The 18,483-nt window shown below is 49.4% G+C and overlaps 1 protein-coding gene across 6 annotated transcripts in view; it reads left to right on the top strand.

The window, feature by feature from the left end:
* Positions 1 to 18,483, top strand: part of CACNB1 (calcium voltage-gated channel auxiliary subunit beta 1) — a 557,229-nt gene that overhangs the window by 348,215 nt on the left and 190,531 nt on the right. Inside the window, exon 1 of one of the 6 annotated variants that reach the window (XM_069634707.1) lies at positions 123 to 3,076. The exons of the other annotated variants lie outside the window; for them this stretch is intronic. Within the exon in view, the coding sequence (XP_069490808.1) occupies positions 3,044 to 3,076 (33 nt within the window). The 5' untranslated portion in view covers positions 123 to 3,043. Of the gene's footprint in view, positions 1 to 122; positions 3,077 to 18,483 lie in introns of those variants that run through there. 6 annotated transcript variants of the gene reach the window in all.

The raw sequence follows: 18,483 nt of genomic DNA, 5'->3' as shown, positions 1-18,483 counted from the left end.
CAGTGAGTGCCTCGTATTTATGGCTCGCGCAGAGCGGCTCCGCCAATCAGAGGCCGCGGCACGTCATCCTGGCCGGCTATTTCCAGCAAGCACCGGGATTCCTCTCCGACAGAGCGACTGAGCTTCGCGAGCACCACAGGCGTCCGGGGAAAGTCTCGAGGAGCTGAGCTGGCACTACAGGCCAAACCTAGCTGAGAGCGGGCACCGCAGGCATCCGGGACAAGCTTCAATGAGCTGAGCTGGCACTACAGGCCAAAGCCTCCTGAGAGCGAACACCACAGGCATCCGGGCCAAGCTTCAGTGAGCTGAGCTGGCATTACAGGCCAAGCCTCCGGAGAGCGGGCACCGCAGGAATCCGGGACAAGCTTCAATGAGATGAGCTCGCTGACAACCAGGCCAAACCTCACGGAAAGCGAGGACCAAGCATCCCTGCGAGCATCCAGGCCCAGCCTCCCTGAGAGAGAACAGGACAAGCATCTGGGCAAAGCCTCACTGATTTACCATCACAAGCATCCAGGCAAGCCTTGCCAAACGCGAAAGCTTCAGAGTCAAGCCTCAAAGAGCTATCTTAACAGGCATCCTTGCCATAGCCGGCTGAGTGGAAATCGCAAGTGTCAAGGCCAAACATTGCTGAGAGGACACCACAAGCATCCAGGCAAGCAATGCTGAGTGGACACACCGCAAGCACCCAGGCCAAGCATTTCTGAGAGGACACCACAAGCATCCAGGCAAGCATTGCTGAGTGGACACACCGCAAGCACTCAGGCCAAGCATTGCTGAGAGGACACCACAAGCATCCAGGCAAGCATTGCTGAGTGGACACCGCAAGCACCCACGCCAAGCATTGCTGAGAGGATACCACAAGCATCCAGGCAAGCATTGCTGAGTGGACACCGCAAGCACCCACGCCAAGCATTGCTGCAAGGACACAGCAAGCATCCAGGCCAAGCATTGCTGAGAGGACACTGCAAGCATCCAGGCAAGCATTGCTGAGAGGACACTGCAAGCATCCAGGCAAGCATTGCTGAGAGGACACAGCAAGCATCCAGCCCACGTATTGCTGAGAGGACACCGCAACCATCCACGGGCACCACGAGCGTCAGGGTCAGGCCTTGCTCACCTGACCCAACAGGGATCTGGTACACGCCTCACTGAGCAGGCGCCACGGGCATCTGGAGCAGGACTCTCTGAGTGAGCACTGCAAGCATCAGGGACAAGCCTTGTTGAGTTTGCAGCACAGGCATAGATGCCAAGCCTCACTTAGTGGACACAAGAAGCCTATAAGGTAAATCCTGACGGGCTGGCATCACAGGCAGCTGTGCAGGCTGTGGAACCATTGGGACATTTGCCGCTCCACCTCATCATTACCCTGATCCTTATCGGGTGGGCCTTACATCCCAAGCTCTAGGAGGTTTGGATATCTTGCCTCACGTCCCAAGCTCTCAGAGGCCTGTATATCTTGCTTCACGTCCCAAGCTTTAGGAGTCTTGGATATCTTGTCTCACGTCCCAAGCTTTAGGAATCCTGGATATCTTGTCTCACATCCCAAGCTCTAGGAGGCCTGGATATCTTGCCTCACTTCCTGAGCTCTAGGAGGCCTGGATATCTTGTCTCACGTCCCAAGCTCTCAGAGGCCTGGATATCTTGCCTCACGTCCCAAGCTTTAGGAGTCCTGGATATCTTGTCTCACGTCCCAAGCTCTCAGAGGCCTGGATATCTTGGCTCACGTCCCAAGATCTTGGAGGCCTGGATATCTTGCCTCACGTCTCAAGCTTTAGGAGTCCTGGATATCTTGTCTCACGCTCCAAGCTTTAGGAGTCCTGGATATCTTGCCTCACGCCCCAAGCTCTAGGAGTCCTGGATATCTTGTCTCACGTCCCAAGCACTAGGAGGCCTGGATATCTTGCCTCACGTCCCAAGCTCTAGGAGTCCTGGATATCTTGCCTCACGTCCCAAGCTCCAGGAGTCCTGGATATCTTGTCTCACGTCCCAAGCTCTAGGAGTCCTGGATATCTTGTCTCACGTCCCAAGCTCTAGGAGTCCTAGATATCTTGCCTCACGTCCCAAGCTCTAGGAGGTCTGGATATCTTGCCCCACGTCCCAAGCTCTCGGAGGCCTGGATATCTTGTCTCTCGTCCCAAGCTCTAGGAGTCCTGGATATCTTGACTCACGTCCCAAGCTCTAGGAGCCCTGGATATCTTGTCTCATGTGCCAAGCTCTAGGAGGCCTGGCTATCTTGCCTTTTGTCCCAAGCTCTAGGAGTCCTGGATATCTTGCCTCACGTTCCAAGCTCTAGGAGTCCTGGATATCTTGCCTCACGTGCCAAGCTCTAGGAGGCCTGGATATCTTGTCTCACGTCCCAAGCTCTAGGAGTCCTGGATATCTTGTCTCACGTCCCAAGCTCTAGGAGCCCTGGATATCTTGCCTCACGTGCCAAGCTCTAGGAGCCCTGGATATCTTGCCTCACGTTCCAATCTCTAGGAGTCCTGGATATCTTGCCTCACGTGCCAAGCTCTCAGAGGCCTGGATATCTTGTCTCTCGTCCCAAGCTCTAGGAGTCCTGGATATCTTGACTCACGTCCCAAGCTCTAGGAGCCCTGGATATCTTGCCTCACGTGCCAAGCTCTAGGAGGCCTGGATATCTTGTCTCACGTCCCAAGCTCTAGGAGTCCTGGATATCTTGTCTCACGTCCCAAGCTCTAGGAGGCCTGGATATCTTTCCTCACGTCCCAAGCTCTAGGAGGCCTGGATATCTTGCCCCACGTCCCAAGCTCTAGGAGTCCTGGATATCTTGTCTCACGTCCCAGGCTCTAGGAGTCCTGGATATCTTGGGGCGCCTCACCTCTGTACGAGTTTCCTCCAGTGTTCCCCACAACATCCACAGTGAGCTTTACTAGGAACCTGGTCTTGCTGTCCTAGCCTGATGTACTTCTGCCCCAGCCCACCACCATAAGAGTGCGTGGCACGGGCACCTGGACAGTGAAGCCCGCTCTTTCCAAGCATCTGAACCGAGCCAGGCTTGTGAACGGCTCTGACATTCAACATGTACCTGTACGGCCTAGGAGACTCTGAGGAGGTGAGTGTGGAAGATCTGTGCATTTTAGGGGGTCAGCAAAGGAAAGTGAGCAGCGTGGGCGGGGTGGTGGTACAGGCAGCTGTCCACATTCCCACATTTGGGGAGTGAATGAGGTTGGCCAATCGGTCTTTCTTCGGACCATCACATGGTGGAGGTGGTTACAATGTGGGAGAGGAATGTGATCGCTAAGGGTCTGTGCTGGCCTCCCAGCTGTCTGGTGGGGAGTCTTTGCTATGTGCCTGTGACATTATCCAGTTCCTTGCCCATGTAAAGGTCACCCGAGCGGCTTCAATGCCTTCTAATGAAAGCCAACACCTCCACAGGGATGTGGGGATGTTTCTTGTTCTTTTTCTCTAAGCACAATAGTTTGGTCTAGTTTTTGCCCTCATGCCACGCCATAACTGCCCCGCACTTCAGAGTCAGACCATGCTTCCCAGTTGTTTTACTTCTTACCTCATGCCATGACAGGAATGACCCTGCTTCCAGAGTCAGGGCCTGTTGGCTACATGTTTCCAAACCGGTTTTAGCTCTTACCCTCATGCCATGGCAGGAATGCCCCTCATTCCGGAGTCGGGCTATGTTGGGTCAAGGTCTCCAAACTGGTTTAGCTGTTACCCTCATGGCATGGCAGGAATTACCCTTATTGCAGAGTCAGTTCATGTTGGATCACGGCCTCCAAGTCATTTTAGCTTTGACCCTCATTCCAGAGTGAGGGCATTTTCGGTCAATGTCTCCCGATTTGGTTCAGCTTTTACCCCCATGGCAGGGCAGAAATGACCCTCATTCCAGAGTGAGGGCATGTTGGGTGCTTGTTGCCAAGTTGGTTAACTATCTGTGCCCATTCAGAGTGAGGTCTGTTGGGTCAATGCCTGCACATTGGTTTAGCTCGTGGCCATGCCAGGCAGGAGCCTTATTCCAGAGTCGGGCGTGTTGGACTCATTCGTCATATCACTGATCTCTCGGGCACTGCGCTACGATGACTGCCTGTGTGTCTCTTCGGTATCTTGTAGTGTCTGAATTGGGCTCTTCTTTGGAGATATCCGAGTACCTCTGGTTGAATGTCACTGTCTGTCTCGGTCTTTGTGCTGCTGTGTGTGATTTCTGCCTCTGTGTCTCTTGGTTGCCTCTGCCTTTATCCATGCACTTTTGTGTTCTGGTAGCTGTATTATCTCTGTGGTAGAGTCAGTGCCCCTTCTGCGTCTGATGTTATCTTTTCTTTGTGTGTCGGTTCCTTTTGTGTCTGGCTTTACATGTTCTATGTTTGTGTTTGTATATCTCTCTCTGTGTATGTTTTATAACCGCAGTCTCTGTTTATGACTATGTGTATATGTTGTTCTCCCTTTAATGTGTTTTTTAGTTGAGATTTGTCTATTTAAATATGTGGTTGTGTTTCTGTTTCGGCAATCGTTTATGTGTTTGTAGCTGTGCGTATGTGTATGTGTGTCTCACTTGTAGCCATGTCTGTAATTGGTACTGCTATTGCTGCGTGTGCCTTTAGGTTTGTAGCTGTGTGTGTCTGTCTTTCCCTAACTCGTATCCATGTTTGTAGTTGTCACTTCTTTTGGCACGTGTGCCTGTGGGTTTGTAAATAGGTGTGTCTGTTACACTCACTTGTATCCATGTCTGTAGTTGCCACTTCTTTTGCTGGATACGACTGAGGGTTTGTAGCTTCCTGCCTGTGTTTCCCACACTTGTAGCCATGTCTGTGATTGGCACTTATATTGCTGCATGTCCCTGTAGCTTTGTAGCTCTGTGTGTTTGTGTTTCCCTCACTTGTAGCCATGTTTGTAGTTGTCACTTCTTTTGCTACGTGTGCCTGTGGGTTTGTAAATAGGTGTGTCTGTTACACTCTTGTGTATCCATGTCTGTAGTTGTCACTTCTTTTGCTGGATCCGACTAAGGGGTTTGTAGGTTCCTGCCTGTGTTTTCCACATCTGTAGCCATTTCTGTGATTAGCACTTCTTTTGCTGCATCTACCTGTGGGTTTGTGGCCCTGTGTGTTGGTGTTTCCCTCGCTTGTAGCCATGTCTGTAGTTGTCACTTCTTTTGCTGCATCTACCAATGGGTTTGTTGACGTATGTCTGTGTTACACTCAATTCCATCCTTGTCTTCCTTTATATACCTGTGCATGTGTCTCTAGGTTTTCTTGTGTGTATGGTCTCCTCTGGTTAGGCACAAAGAGCTAAAACGTGGTGGGTGGTGGAGGTCCTCCTGGTTGGGTCACAGCCCACAGAACAGGCTATGTTCGCTTTTGATTGTTCTGCGTAGTGGCTTTTGCATTTTGTTGCTTTACTTTGGGTCACCTGGGGTCTCACCCCATCTGAATAGGGAGACCCAGATGTGGACCATTTGCTCGGCGTGCCTAGAGAGGCATCTTCAGGTCGGCCCCACCTCACTCATGATGCCCAAGGGGTGGACACACGTGTCCGGGGGTTGCGATCGGGAGAATAACCTAGCAGTTCAGCTGGGCTGCATTTATGGATTGCCTGTACACGTCTGCATTTGTGGTTGTCTGTCTGTCCCTTTTGGCGGCCCTTCCGTTTGTCTTGGTGACGCTCCTCACCATGCGTCTGTCTGCTTGTTTTGGTGTATGTACCCTTGTGTCTATGTTGATTGTTCTTCTGTTTGTCTTAGTATCTGTCTTTGCCTGTATACTATGTTTATGTTATGTTGATTTATACCACACACCACTGCCATCTGCATGGTCTTCAGGCACTCACGTGGCTCTGTCGAAAAGTGGGTAGGGTTAGCTAGTAAGGGAGAGAGGGATAGGATCGGGGTTGTGCGTGCAGAACCAGGAGAAACTGGCATCTCTGCACGTGAGCTTTCTGGGTGTGCTTTGTTATGTCCACTGGGCGTATTGTGGCCGCAAGGGTGGCGTCCAGTGTCTGAGTTGTTTGCTGTCTGCAGATATTGGGTTTTTAGCATGATTAGAGGGGGGTGTGTGGTTGCCTGTTTTAGGCAAGTTGTTTCTCTAGCCCTCTGGACGTGTGTAGTACGTGAGAGCTGGGATGTGGAAAAGAGAAGGAGGGAGGTTAGTTGGCTTCTGGTGATCTCTGGGTGTTGAGTAGTTTTATTGTCCCATGTTTGCTTTGGTCCAGATGTATGGTTTGTGAGGGGTGCATCTATGTTTATCGCGGTGAGTTGAATGGCAAGGTTTTCTTTCAGTCATGTTGTGGTCCGCCTGTGTCTGTGTTTCTTGTCCATATCTCTGTGCATGTGTTGCTGTAGCTGTGTGTTTTTACTTCCAGGCATTTGCCTCTCTGTAGCAATATGTGCCTGTGTTGGAGTCGTACGTACAGGTGTGTGCTTGTGCTTGCGTTTATGCGTCTGCATCTACTTGTTTGTCGTGTGCACCTGGCTCTATATCAGTCCCTTCTTTACCGGTGTATGTATGGGTCTTTGCACCTCTTCCCCTGCAGCTTTGCACATGGCCTTCTTCTCTTTCTATCGGAGCATCCCTCGTGTGTGGCACTGTACCTCTGGAGCTGTGTGTGCTTCTGTCTCTCGTGCATCTGGGCCTCGGTATGTCCTTTGCACCTATGCTTGTATTAGTACCTTTGCGTCTTTCATTCTGCCTATGTGTGTTTTGTCCCCTCTCTTTCTGCGCCGCTATTGGTGGTTCCCACTCTGTCTGTCTGTCGTTGAGTTTCAGCTCCTGTGTGCCCTTCGTGTCTGTTTGCAGCTCTCTCAGTGTGCATCTGTGTTCTGCTGTGATTGGCTACATTTCTGTTTGCACCTTTGCATTGGTTTGTATCTCTGCACCATATATCTGTGTCCTTTGCATCTGTCTTTAAATCTGTTTTTTCTCTTTCTTTGTCGCAGTTTGAGGCATACTATCTCTGTTTTACCTTTCTGCAACTGTTTATTTCTTTGAGTATATGTTTTTGTGTCCCTCATCCCAATGTGCGCATTTCTTTGGTATCTTTTCGACCTCTGTACCTCTGTGCTTGTGTATTTGTGTTTTCCCTTTCTTCAATATTTGTGACATTAGATCAGTGTTTTATCCATTGTGTGCCTCTGCTTTTGTGTGTCGTTTGAATGTGTTCGCATCTTTGTATGTGCTTGTATACATTCATATTTTGTGTGCATATGCACTTAATGTGATAACTTAAACGGAGTCATGTCACTACATTCAGTCTTCTGAACATTGCTTGCCTTTCCATGATCTGCATCGTATAAAGCGTTGAGTGGCAGCCATCTTGAATTATCTTCAGTAAAACTACCGTCTTGCCTTTCCACTCGGTTTTGATGATTTTTATCACATTCTATTTGTTGCAAATCAGATTTGTTTGATTCAGTAAGGTTCACCTGAGGTGAACTATCTAGAGTTAACGTTTTAGTAGCTACATTTATGTCACAGCTGGAAATTCTGGCATTGTAAGGAAGTCGTGCTTCATCGGTGCGATCAACACCGACTCGAGATTTATATGCAGGCTTTCTTAGAGTATCATCTCAGCCCCACATCATTGCCAAGACTGAGGAGCATGGTCAGAGATAGAGCTTTGCAGTGGGCGCTGGGAAATATGGGTAAAGATCGAGGTGAGGCAGCCTCCATTGGGTTAAAGAGGGGCCAAGCCAACCTCTATCATTGGGCAAAGTTGAGAGTGACCCAATGGCTCGCCCCCTACTTACTCCAATGATACTGTCTGTAGTATTGTACTTATTAGGGAGTGAGCTAGTCTGAACTATTGGGCTACGTAGAAACAAGCTAGTCTGCCCAAATGGACTAAATAGGAGATAAGCCAGACCGTACAGGTAGAGAGTGAGCCCCATTGGGTAAGCCCAGTGTTAGTCTGTGTCGTTGTACCATTGGGCAAAGGAGATGGTAATCTATTCTGTACCATTTGACTAAGTGGATAAAAAACTGCGTTTGTGATGGAATAAGTAGATGGCAAGACACTCTGTACTACTCGACTAAGTAGAGGGTAAGCCAGCTTGTGCAATTTGGGTAAACAGGAGCCAAGTCAGTCTGTACTTTTGAGTAAGGGGGGTGACTTAGTCTGTACCTTTGTAACATCAGGATAAGTAGGGTGTGAGTCATTCTGTCCATTTGGCTAAGTAAGAGACAGGCAAGACTGTACAATTGTGTAAGGGAGGGGTGGCTCAGTCTGTATCGTTGCACTGTTTGTCAAGCATGGGGGGCGGAGGTGTCTATATCTTTGGGCCAAGTAGGGGATGAGCAAGCCTGTGGTTTTGGGCTACACATTTTCCAGGGATTCCTGCCCCATTGGGCAACATAGAAGGAAAGTCATTCTGAAACATTGGCCTAAGCCGAGGGCGAGCCAGACTGTACCATCAATGAAAGGGTGAGCCCAGCTCTACCATTGGGCTTATGAAAAGATTAGCCTGCACGTGCCACTGGCCTGAAGACAGGGAGGCCCAGTCTGTTACATTGGTCAAATAGGAAGTACGTTAAAAAAAACGTATTCCAAAAGATCGAATTACAAAATCACGGAGCCAAATTGCCTGTATTTTAAAATGTGATCTTTTGGGATTTCGCCCCATTTGTCCCGCGCTCTGCCTTTAATGTATGCAGAGGATACCCCCATAGCCCATAATACCAAACTGGGGGAGCGGGGGACACCCCTGCAACTCACGCTCCCCTGTTCGGTGTTAAGGGCAAAATATCTGATCTACTGGGCCGAAGGCACACTAAACATGCATTTGGCATTTTAGAGTCGATCTTTTCGTTCATTACCGGTCAAATCTTATGACGCTTGTAAATGATGAGGATGAAGGGGAGGTTGCGGGGGCAAGGTTTTGCGCCCGCTCCAGGGTCTTGCTGGATGGGCTTTTATGGTGATGTCACTTGAACCTTGAAGCGCTGAGGATATCGGCTGAAGCGTCTGGGAGACTACTTAAAATGGCCGCCCTAGAACTAGACTAGCACAACGCCCTCCAGTAGGGACTACATTTCACATTTACCACGCGTCCGCCCCCCTTGCACACTCTGAAGTGCTTAAATGAGTTCCCCAGCAGCTTCATTCAAAGAGAGCATATGCAGATTACAGTGAATCTAGTCGAAACTGTGGGTGTCTTTCAACTAAGGGCCTTAATTAAGAGGGAATTGTGGCTGGAGGCTCTGCGGAAGGAGGAGCATCCGGAGTGGAAGCCATGGAAGACCTCTTGATTTCGTGTCTTGCATTGGGGTCACAGCGTAGAGCATGCGCGATAGCTAGTGGTCATGGGAAGGAATTTAACTGAAGACCAGAATCTTTGTTGTCCCCATTCATCATTTTACCGAATTCTGGATAGCCTCTGGAGCAGCATCAACTTGAAAGCTTTTGGTATGAGCTATTGATATATGGTCAAGGGGAAGTGTATGTATAAATAGTCTATATGTTTTTAGAGTAACTGTTTCATTTATTCTATCCACATGCACATTTATGCCTGCACTGTAACCACAGTAAAGCATAACCCTTTAATTTCAATGTTCTATTGCAATCAACTGTTTACTCTGTACCACGTGCACAGTTATGCTTGCACTGTAAACGCAGCAAAGCATAACCCTCTAATCTCAACTTCCTGCTGCAACCAACTGTTTACTCTCTTACTATGTACTTATGTTATGTTTAAGCCTAAGCCTGCTGTAACAGCGCCACGATGCCTCAGGGCAGTTCTGTGCGCTTTATAAATGCAAATAAATACATTTAATTTTGTAATGTATACAAAGTCATTATTATGACTGTAATATATAAAAACATTTCTCCAATCAGAAATAGAGGCAGTCTTTACCATTGGGCTATGCAGACGGGGTGCCAGCCTGCCCCATTGGGCTTATGACAGGATGAGCCTGCCTGTGCCATCCGGCTTAGAAGAATTAGAGGCAGTCTGCACCATTGGGCTATGCAGAGGGGGTGCCAGCCTGCACCATTGGGCTTATGACAGGATGAGCCTGCCTGTGCCATCCGGCTTAGAAGAAATAGAGGCAGTCTGCACCATTGGGCTATGCAGAGGGGGAGCCAGTCTGCACTATTGGGCTATGCAGAGGGGGTGCCAGCCTGCACCATTGGGCTTATGACAGCATGAGCCTGCCTGTGCCATCCGGCTTAGAAGAAATAGAGGCAGTCTGCACTATTGGGCTACGCAGAGGGGGAGCCAGTCTGCACTATTGGGCTATGCAGAGGGGGAGCCAGTCTGCACTATTGGGCTATGCAGAGGGGGAGCCAGGCTGCACCATTGGGCTATGCAGAGGGGGACACAGTCTGCACTATTGGGCTATGCAGAGGGGGAGCCAGTCTGCACTATTGGGCTTGGATAGGATGAGCCTGCCTGTGCCATTAGCTGAGAGAGAGGCAGCCTGTACCATTGGGCTATGCAGAGGGGGAGCCAGCCTGCACCATTGGGCTATGCAGAGGGGGAGTCAGCCTGCACCATTGGGCTATGCAGAGGGAGAGCCAGCCTGCACCATTGGGCTATGCAGAGGGGGAGCCAGTCTGCACTATTGGGCTATGCAGAGGGGGAGCCTGTCTGCACTATTGGGCTTGGATAGGATGAGCCTGCCTGTGCCATTAGGCTGAGAGAGAGGCAGCCTGTACCATTGGGCTATGCAGAGGGGGGAGCCCGCCTGCACCATTGGGCTATGCAGAGGGAGAGCCCGCCTGCACCATTGGGCTATGCAGAGGGAGAGCCCGCCTGCACATTGGGCTATGCAGAGGGAGAGCCAGCCTGCACCATTGAGCTATGCAGAGGGGGAGCCAGCCTGCACCATTGGGCTATGCAGAGGGGGAGTCAGCCTGCACCATTGGGCTATGCAGAGGGAGAGCCAGCCTGCACCATTGGGCTAGGCAGATGGGGAGCCAGCCTGCACCATTGGGTTATGCAGAGGGGGAGCCTGTCTGCACTATTGGACTTGGAGAGGATGAGCCTGCTGTGCCATTAGGCTGAGAGAGAGGCAGCCGGTACCATTGGGCTATGCAGAGGGGGAGCCAGCCTGCACCATTGGTCTATGCAGAGGGAGAGCCAGCCTGCACCACTGGGCTAGGCAGAGGGGGAGCCAGCCTGCACCATTGGGTTATGCAGAGGGGGAGCCTGTCTGCACTATTGGGCTATGCAGAGGGAGAGCCTGTCTGCACTATCGGGCTTGGAGAGGATGAATCTGCCTGTGCCACAGGTCCCCTCAAAACATGTAATATTACTACCAGAGCCCAACACTATCGCCCAACTGCCCCCAGACTCCGAGGCCAGCCGCCATCCCTGGGGTATGCCTCGGTGCCCAGCTCTGAGGGGAATTAGGTGCGCTGTAGTTATTCTAACTATGCAAAGCACGCGGCCAGCCTTGCCCTTTGGCCCCAGGTGGATAAAATAGATTTTTCTCTTGTCGGGACATCTGATGCGCCTTTGAAATTCCGCATTGTTGAAAGAATGTGTGTACCCAGCCCGCCCGCAGTGTCTCCTTTCTGTGCCCTCTTCCAGCACCTGTTGCTGGCATCCCCACCCACGGACGCTTGATATAAATACCCGACTACAGCCGCCATGCCCCCCTTGCCTCCCTCTCTGCTTCACTGCAAGGACTGGCGCTGAGGGCCTAGGCAATAGTCAGCAGCCCGGAGAGTACATCCAATTAGAACTCGGAAATAAAATGGATAAAACTTGCTGAGGGAACGGGGGTGAGGGGATAGCATGTCGGGGAGGGGCGAGGAGGGGGTGTCAGTGGTGTGGGTAGGACTCGGGGGCAGAGCTAGGTGTCAAATAATGTGGGTGCCCTGACTATAGGATGCTGGCTGCTTTGCATAAAAACCAAGTGCATTTTGGGAACATAAGAATGACCACCAATTTATCAAACAGTAATTCGAAAGTGCATGCGTTCTGAGAATGCAATGCACACTGGGTAGGATGTCAGAATAATAACCATAACAGTAAAATGTGCAACGCATGAGAAAAATAGACAGCTTTTGCCCGTGTGTATTGTTTTAGTTTGGGCTGTCCTGGAGAGCAACTGGCGTCTTTCAAATGCAATTTGTGGAGTCCTTACATATGGGAGTGCATTGGGATTCCGAACGCACAGCCTTCAAGAGACTGGAGGCAGTTGGGGGCTGCCTCAATTTGAGAGGGGTTTGGGCATTAGGAGAGCAGCTCCGTCTTGTTCCGGCCCAATTCCTCCCATGTCTGAACTCCATTTATCCTCCTTCGAATGATTAAAAAGCTGCCCTTGCCCCACTGAGGTTCACGCACAGGCCGGGCCGCAGATGGCGCCTTTAGTTCAGCGGCAGGCGCAGAGCCCACTGAATGACCTCCTACATTGTGCGTTGCCTTTTGTACTCTTTCGAATAAACACGATTGAAGTATGCTGCTCTGAAGCACAAGGGTTGTCAGTAGGGGAGTTGGGACTCAAACAACGCAGGTCAGGAATCCTGTGGTCTGATCGATGGACCTCCTGAGACTGATTGTGATTTCACATTAGGTCAACATTGTTTCTTTCAAATATTAGGTGAAAATGTGCTTCTCTTCAAGTCCAACGGTTCCTTTACCTCCCTTCATGCTGGTAAGATAGCTCAGCGGGTTGAGCGCTCGCGGCTGCGATCTGAGCGTGATCTGCAGGTCGCAGGTTCGAATCCTGGCAAGGCCAACTCAGCCTTTCATCCTTCCGAGGTCGATAAATGAGTACCAATTTCGGTTGGGTGATATTGTAGGTAAATATGTGAAGCGCTTTGTGAATAACACATCATTATCATTACGCCCCCATATCAACTTCACCATCCTCTGGCAACTTCACTTGAGGTTTTTCCCCACAGATTTTTGTAGGTCCAATACAGATTAAAACATACTTTTTTAAAGCGTGTGATTCCCTTCCCAAGTGTGGCTGCCGCTGTGTGGAAGCGAGGTCGTCCTGTATGACAGACTGTTGTGAGGGCAGCACCTTGTTATGGGGCGGGACTTCCTGTATTAGGCACCGGAGGCAGCCATTTTGTACAGCTGAACTTCTGTACTGATATGCTGTTGGCAGAAGGCTAATTTCCTGTAAGGTTAGGCTTCCCGTACCATGTGGTCCAGCTGTACGCGTAGCTTTTCCGTCTTGCCGTCTTCTCCATCTCATGCCTTCTAGAGCCTCCTGTATATCCTCCCTCATATTCCAACTATATACAGCGATTACCCTCCCCTCTACTACTGTTCAGTGCTCATTTTAACTCCTCTAAGCTCTCCGACACTCGCAATGCTTTGACACCACGAATTATGGCAGGAAGAGCTACATAAATGCAAGAAAACATAACATATGTAGCACAGGCACATTTGCGGCACTTGAGCTTGTGCTTAGCTCAGGTGTCACAGGAAGGGGCATGTCTCCATTTCGCCCCAACTGTCACTATGTCATGGCACAGTATGCTATGGCACAGACTGGAGGTCTGTGATTTGTATTTGTAGTCATGTGGCCAGGGTCTCCCTTCTGATTGCCCACTTATACCTTGCACATGTACCAACTACAGCACCCCTCAGCCTTACATTGGATGACAATGCCACGCACCCGGAAATGCCCTTTGTTAGGTCTGGAAAAGATCAGGGGCTAAGCTAATGTCGCGACTGGCGGGACTCAGGGCTAGCTATAGCCTTTTGGTTGTAGCACCTGAACTTCTATCCAGGGCTACAACCAAAAGACCCGGGGCTATAGCCCCCTCAGCCCCCCAAGCAACACCTCTTCCAACCATGGGCCTCACGACCTCAGCAATACCATGCTGACAGGCACACACGTCAGATAGTCTACTATATCATGACAATTTCTTGTGGCATTCTTAATGCAATGTTCTGATGAAGCTCATTTGCAAATTATAAATGTGCCAGGTGTTTACTGTTCAACAATGTCTAACACAGTGCCATTTATTATCCCTCCTAAGGCCATATAATGGCAGATGAGTGCTCTACAAATGATCAATGACGTAGCATACAATTTCCACTTGATGCATTGTTAACCATTCCAAATGCTGTGTCAGGTGAAGTCATGTTACACAGAATACTGTGGCAAGATAAACAATGCCCATAGAATAGGGTTTCATGGGAAGTAATTCCTCTCTGAATACTGTCGCATGAGAATCAATGCCCCTCTGACTAATGCATCCTTATAGATTATGTGAATAGCAAGCCATGAGAAATAATATCTCTCAGAATACTGTGCCATGAGAAATAATACCCCTCAGAATACTGTGCCATGAGAAATAATATCCAATATCCTTCAGAATACTGTGCCATGAGAAATAATATCCAATATCCTTCAGAATACTGTGCCATGAGAAATAATATCCCTCAGAATACTGTGTCACGAGAAATAATATCCCTCAGAACACTGTGCCATGAGAAATAATATCCCTCAGAATACTGTGTCACGAGAAATAAAGGGCATCAGAATGCAGGACCAAAAAAAGCATTGTCCTTCAGAACAGAGCAGCAAGAGGATTGGGCCCCTCAGAATGCTGTCCTAAGAAAAATGATGACTCTAGTGATATTGCACCAAGAGTCCCTAAGAAAAATGATGACTCTAGTGATATTGCACCAAGAGTCCCTAAGAAAAATATGAAGAGAGAATATGGCTCCTCAGAACATTTTGTCAGGAGGAGTAGAGTGTTTAATACTGTGCATGTAGAAATTGGGCACAGTCAAAGTTCCTCAAAATAATATGCTAAGAAAAATCATGCTCCGCGAAACACAGGTCTAAGACAAATAATAATGCCAGCCAGAATACCATGCCTTGAAAAATGATGCCCCCAGAATGTTGTGCTGAGAGAAACACTAACTCTTGGAATACCTTATCAAAAGAAATAAAAAGACTAAGCCAGGAGATATGATGCCCCTCACAATACTGTGCCTAGAGAAATAATGCCTCTGCGAATAGTTTGTCCCTCATAACACTGTGCTAAAACAAATACCATCCATCAGAAAACTGTCATGAAAAAACACTGCCCCACTCAACATATTGTCGCTAGAAACACTGCTGCTCAGAAAAATGTAACCACTGGCATTGATCTGGAAATATTCCATTACATCTCTTAGAAAAAGGTGGCATGGTTGTGCCTGGATGAAAATTGCCCCTCAGAACACCGTGCCAAGAGTACCATTCCGAATACTGTTCCAAGAGAAATAAAGACGATCATCAGAAAACTGCACCTTTAGAAATACTCTCACCCAGAAACCTGTGACATGAGAAATGTGAAACTCAGAATACTGTGCCAAAAGCAATAATGTTCTACAGAATACTGTGTCAAAATGAAGAACACTGTGCATTACTCGGCCATTAGAAAACAATGTTGATTGATGTTCAATGAGAAATAACACCACTCTGTACTGTACCATGATTAAACAAAAGCTTTTTCAACAGAAGAATTGCCTCCAAATAGGCAGAGCCTTTAGAAATAATAAACCAAAATACTGTTCCAACAAATTCTCTTCAATAGTATTCCATTAGAAATTGCACTTCTCGGATCAGCATCTGATGAGACATATTTACCTTAAGAATACTCTCCCAAAAGTAATACTTCCCTTACAAATACTGCTTATTGAGAAATAAGGCCTCCCGCGATGTTTGAGAAGTATTGCCTCCTCGAGTACTGTTCTTTGAAAAGCACTGCCTCTCACAATGCAGTGTTAATACAACTGGACACACAAGCACAAAGGCGTGAAATGCTGTGACTCAGAACACTGTCAAGAAAGTATTACTGCTTGGAACACTTTGCCAGTGCAATACCGCTGTGCTGAATGCAACACCCGGAGAAATAACCCCCTTCAATAAAGCATAAGAAATCATGCCCACTGTTACTGTGATCTGAGAATGCAGACACCCAAAGGTCCTGACACAGGGTTTCTTTGTGCACCTACCTCCTCGCCCCGTCTGCCCACGTGGACCGCCCCCCACCAAGCGCCTCACAGCACCTGCCCACGTGCATCACGCTCCTTGCTTTATCTGTCCATTGCCTCGGGATCTAAACACTGCCTTCGCATGTGGCTCAGACTGCCTCCTAATGCTTGTCCATGTGCCTCTAGATCACAGATCTGCAAACAATGTTTTAGACTTCAACTCCAATCAGCCCTGGCCAGAATAGTCAATGGTGAGGGATCATGGGGGTTGTTGTTAAACATTCTGGGGAGTCACAGGCTGCAGAACCCCTGGCCTGGATACTCCTATTTCGATGGTTGTCACCTAGTTTGCCACACTGTATCTAAGTCTACACCATGCTACATCATGCTGTCTGTTCACCCATTGTGTGGTTCTGGTACAGCCCGCACATAACGAAGGCACAAACACATCACTGTATACGCTACAGAGTTCCTATTGTGGCCAAGAATTGCTTTGTGTGTCCAATTTTATTAAAGATCGTTTTAGCAAGCTTTATAAAGTGGTACTATCCCCCCCCCCTCCACCATCCCCAAAGTGTCGTACCGCAGCAGCCATGTGTCTCCCTGAGATCACAAGTGGTAATAGAGAGACACACCCCTAGGCAGCACGAGCCCCAACTACACAATGCACCTCTCTCATGTTTCTCTCTGTGTTCTCTAATCGGGTCCTGCTCTGTGTGTGTCCGAGTGCACACCAACATGGCATCTCACCTCACCAAGCACACTCCTGGAGGGCTTATTGAATCGCTATTAACTCGGGTGCGATTGGGGGATTTCCGACTCCATCATTTTAATACTGGCCCTCACCGGCTCCACTGGCTGTCAGCACTTCAACAAGTTTCCCCAGTAAGGATGGCACGGGTTCCAAAATGGCGGCCTACACTCATGCTAGCAGAGGGCAGCCCCCTTATGTGACCTCAGCAGCTCTTCTAACCATTTAGCACCTCAGATAAAACAGGAGCATTGTTGGGGGAACATCAACTATCAAAGGTCCCGAGGTCCTCCCCGCATAGAGATATCTGGTCCCCAGTGTAGGTTGAAGAAAGCTCTGTCAGGGTGGCCAAGCATCAGTGGTTCAAGTCTCTTGTTTAAGATGCAGACACCCTGTGTCTAAACCTACATGATTTGAGGATCTGGAGGCACCTGTGCACCTGCAGAGAGATGTGCGTCCATGAACCCGGCTGCCTCCGGGGTGCATGTATCCCCCACTTTTTAAGGGCTGCGTCTGTGGTGAGAGAAAACGCATGTTGGGGGGCGGGACATGTTTGGCCTGAGTGGAGGCATTTCTTTGGGACGTGCGAACAAACATGTTCAGAGTGAGTATGGGGACACACTGGAGGGACAGCATCCAACTGCTGATTGAAAACTGATGGAGACCTGAGGAGGACCCTCACCTGGAGGCGGCATCAGGAGGGGTGCCTCTGGAAAATAGCAGTGATGGCTGCTTATGACCTCACAGAAAGATGCCCCTGCCTCTTATATTTACCCCTAGAAATAAACTGTATCACTGACCCCCACAGAGCAAGGTAGTGCCAAGGATGGACCATCGGACAAGCCAAGAACCATTTACCAGCAAGATATAAAGTCAGCAGCGGGGGGCACCGCTCCGTGGTTTCGCAATCTAGATCTTTTCGGTGGGGGGAGGGGGATTACCTAAAAGAGAGCACCTGCTGGCAATTAATAACGTGCTCCCCCGCCTACATAAACATTTAGGACCAGGTTCACAGAAGTGTTTTATAATGGCGCAATCCCATAGGAAAATGGTCTGTGAATTGGCCCCAAAACGTACACTAATTATCGTTTTGGAGAGTGCTCACGCTACCTTGTGAGCTGCTTCGTTGCCCTCAATGGCAAAGAGATGAGGAGAGCGAGAAGCAACATGTGCCCAGCTCCAGGGAGTCACGTGAACCCAGGATGAGTAAGTGGGCAATGATCGCATTCACCAGCAGCCATCATTCAGGTAATCCCCCGAGCGAAAGGTGCCCGAGACGAGTTGGCACAACCCTATCCAGTAATTCAGCTACAGCGTGGCGTCTAGAGGAAGAGGGGGCAAGCACTGCAGAGTGTCCTCTCCATGTGGCAGAGCCAGGGGCTTCAGGGTCCGTGCTTTCAGGTGGTGTCTTATCACAGGGCTCGCTCAGGAGTCCCACAGACCTGCTGCACAGCAGACACACCTCCACAGGCTGCCACTTGGACCTGCAAATGATCACGTGCCTGCAGAGTGGCTCCATCTCCAGAACGAGCCTGTATACTTATTACCCTCTGAGGATCCGTTGCTCTCCCTCCTCTATCTCTACTTCTGCCTCCCCTAGTTCTCCCCCAGCCCCCTCTTTTGCCTGCCTCCCCTATCTTCCTATCCCTCTTCCTCTCTCTGTGCACTATCTCCCTCTCTCCCCATGTCTTTCTTTCTCTCTTTCCAGGCCTCTCTCTCCTCATCGTCCCTCTCTTTCTCCACCACTCTCCTTCCCCTCTCGCACCATCCCCCTCGCCCCCTCTCTCTTTTACCCATCTGTCTCTTCTCCTGCCCCCACTCTCTCTGTCCCCCCCCATTCCCCCTCTCTCTCTGCCCCCATCCTTCTCTCTCA

The sequence above is a fragment of the Ambystoma mexicanum genome, chromosome 13 (assembly GCF_040938575.1).
Source record: "Ambystoma mexicanum isolate Mex_15411 chromosome 13, UKY_AmexF1_1, whole genome shotgun sequence".
NCBI classification, from domain to species: domain Eukaryota; kingdom Metazoa; phylum Chordata; class Amphibia; order Caudata; family Ambystomatidae; genus Ambystoma; species Ambystoma mexicanum.
This window is presented reverse-complemented; position numbering and strand designations above follow the sequence as displayed.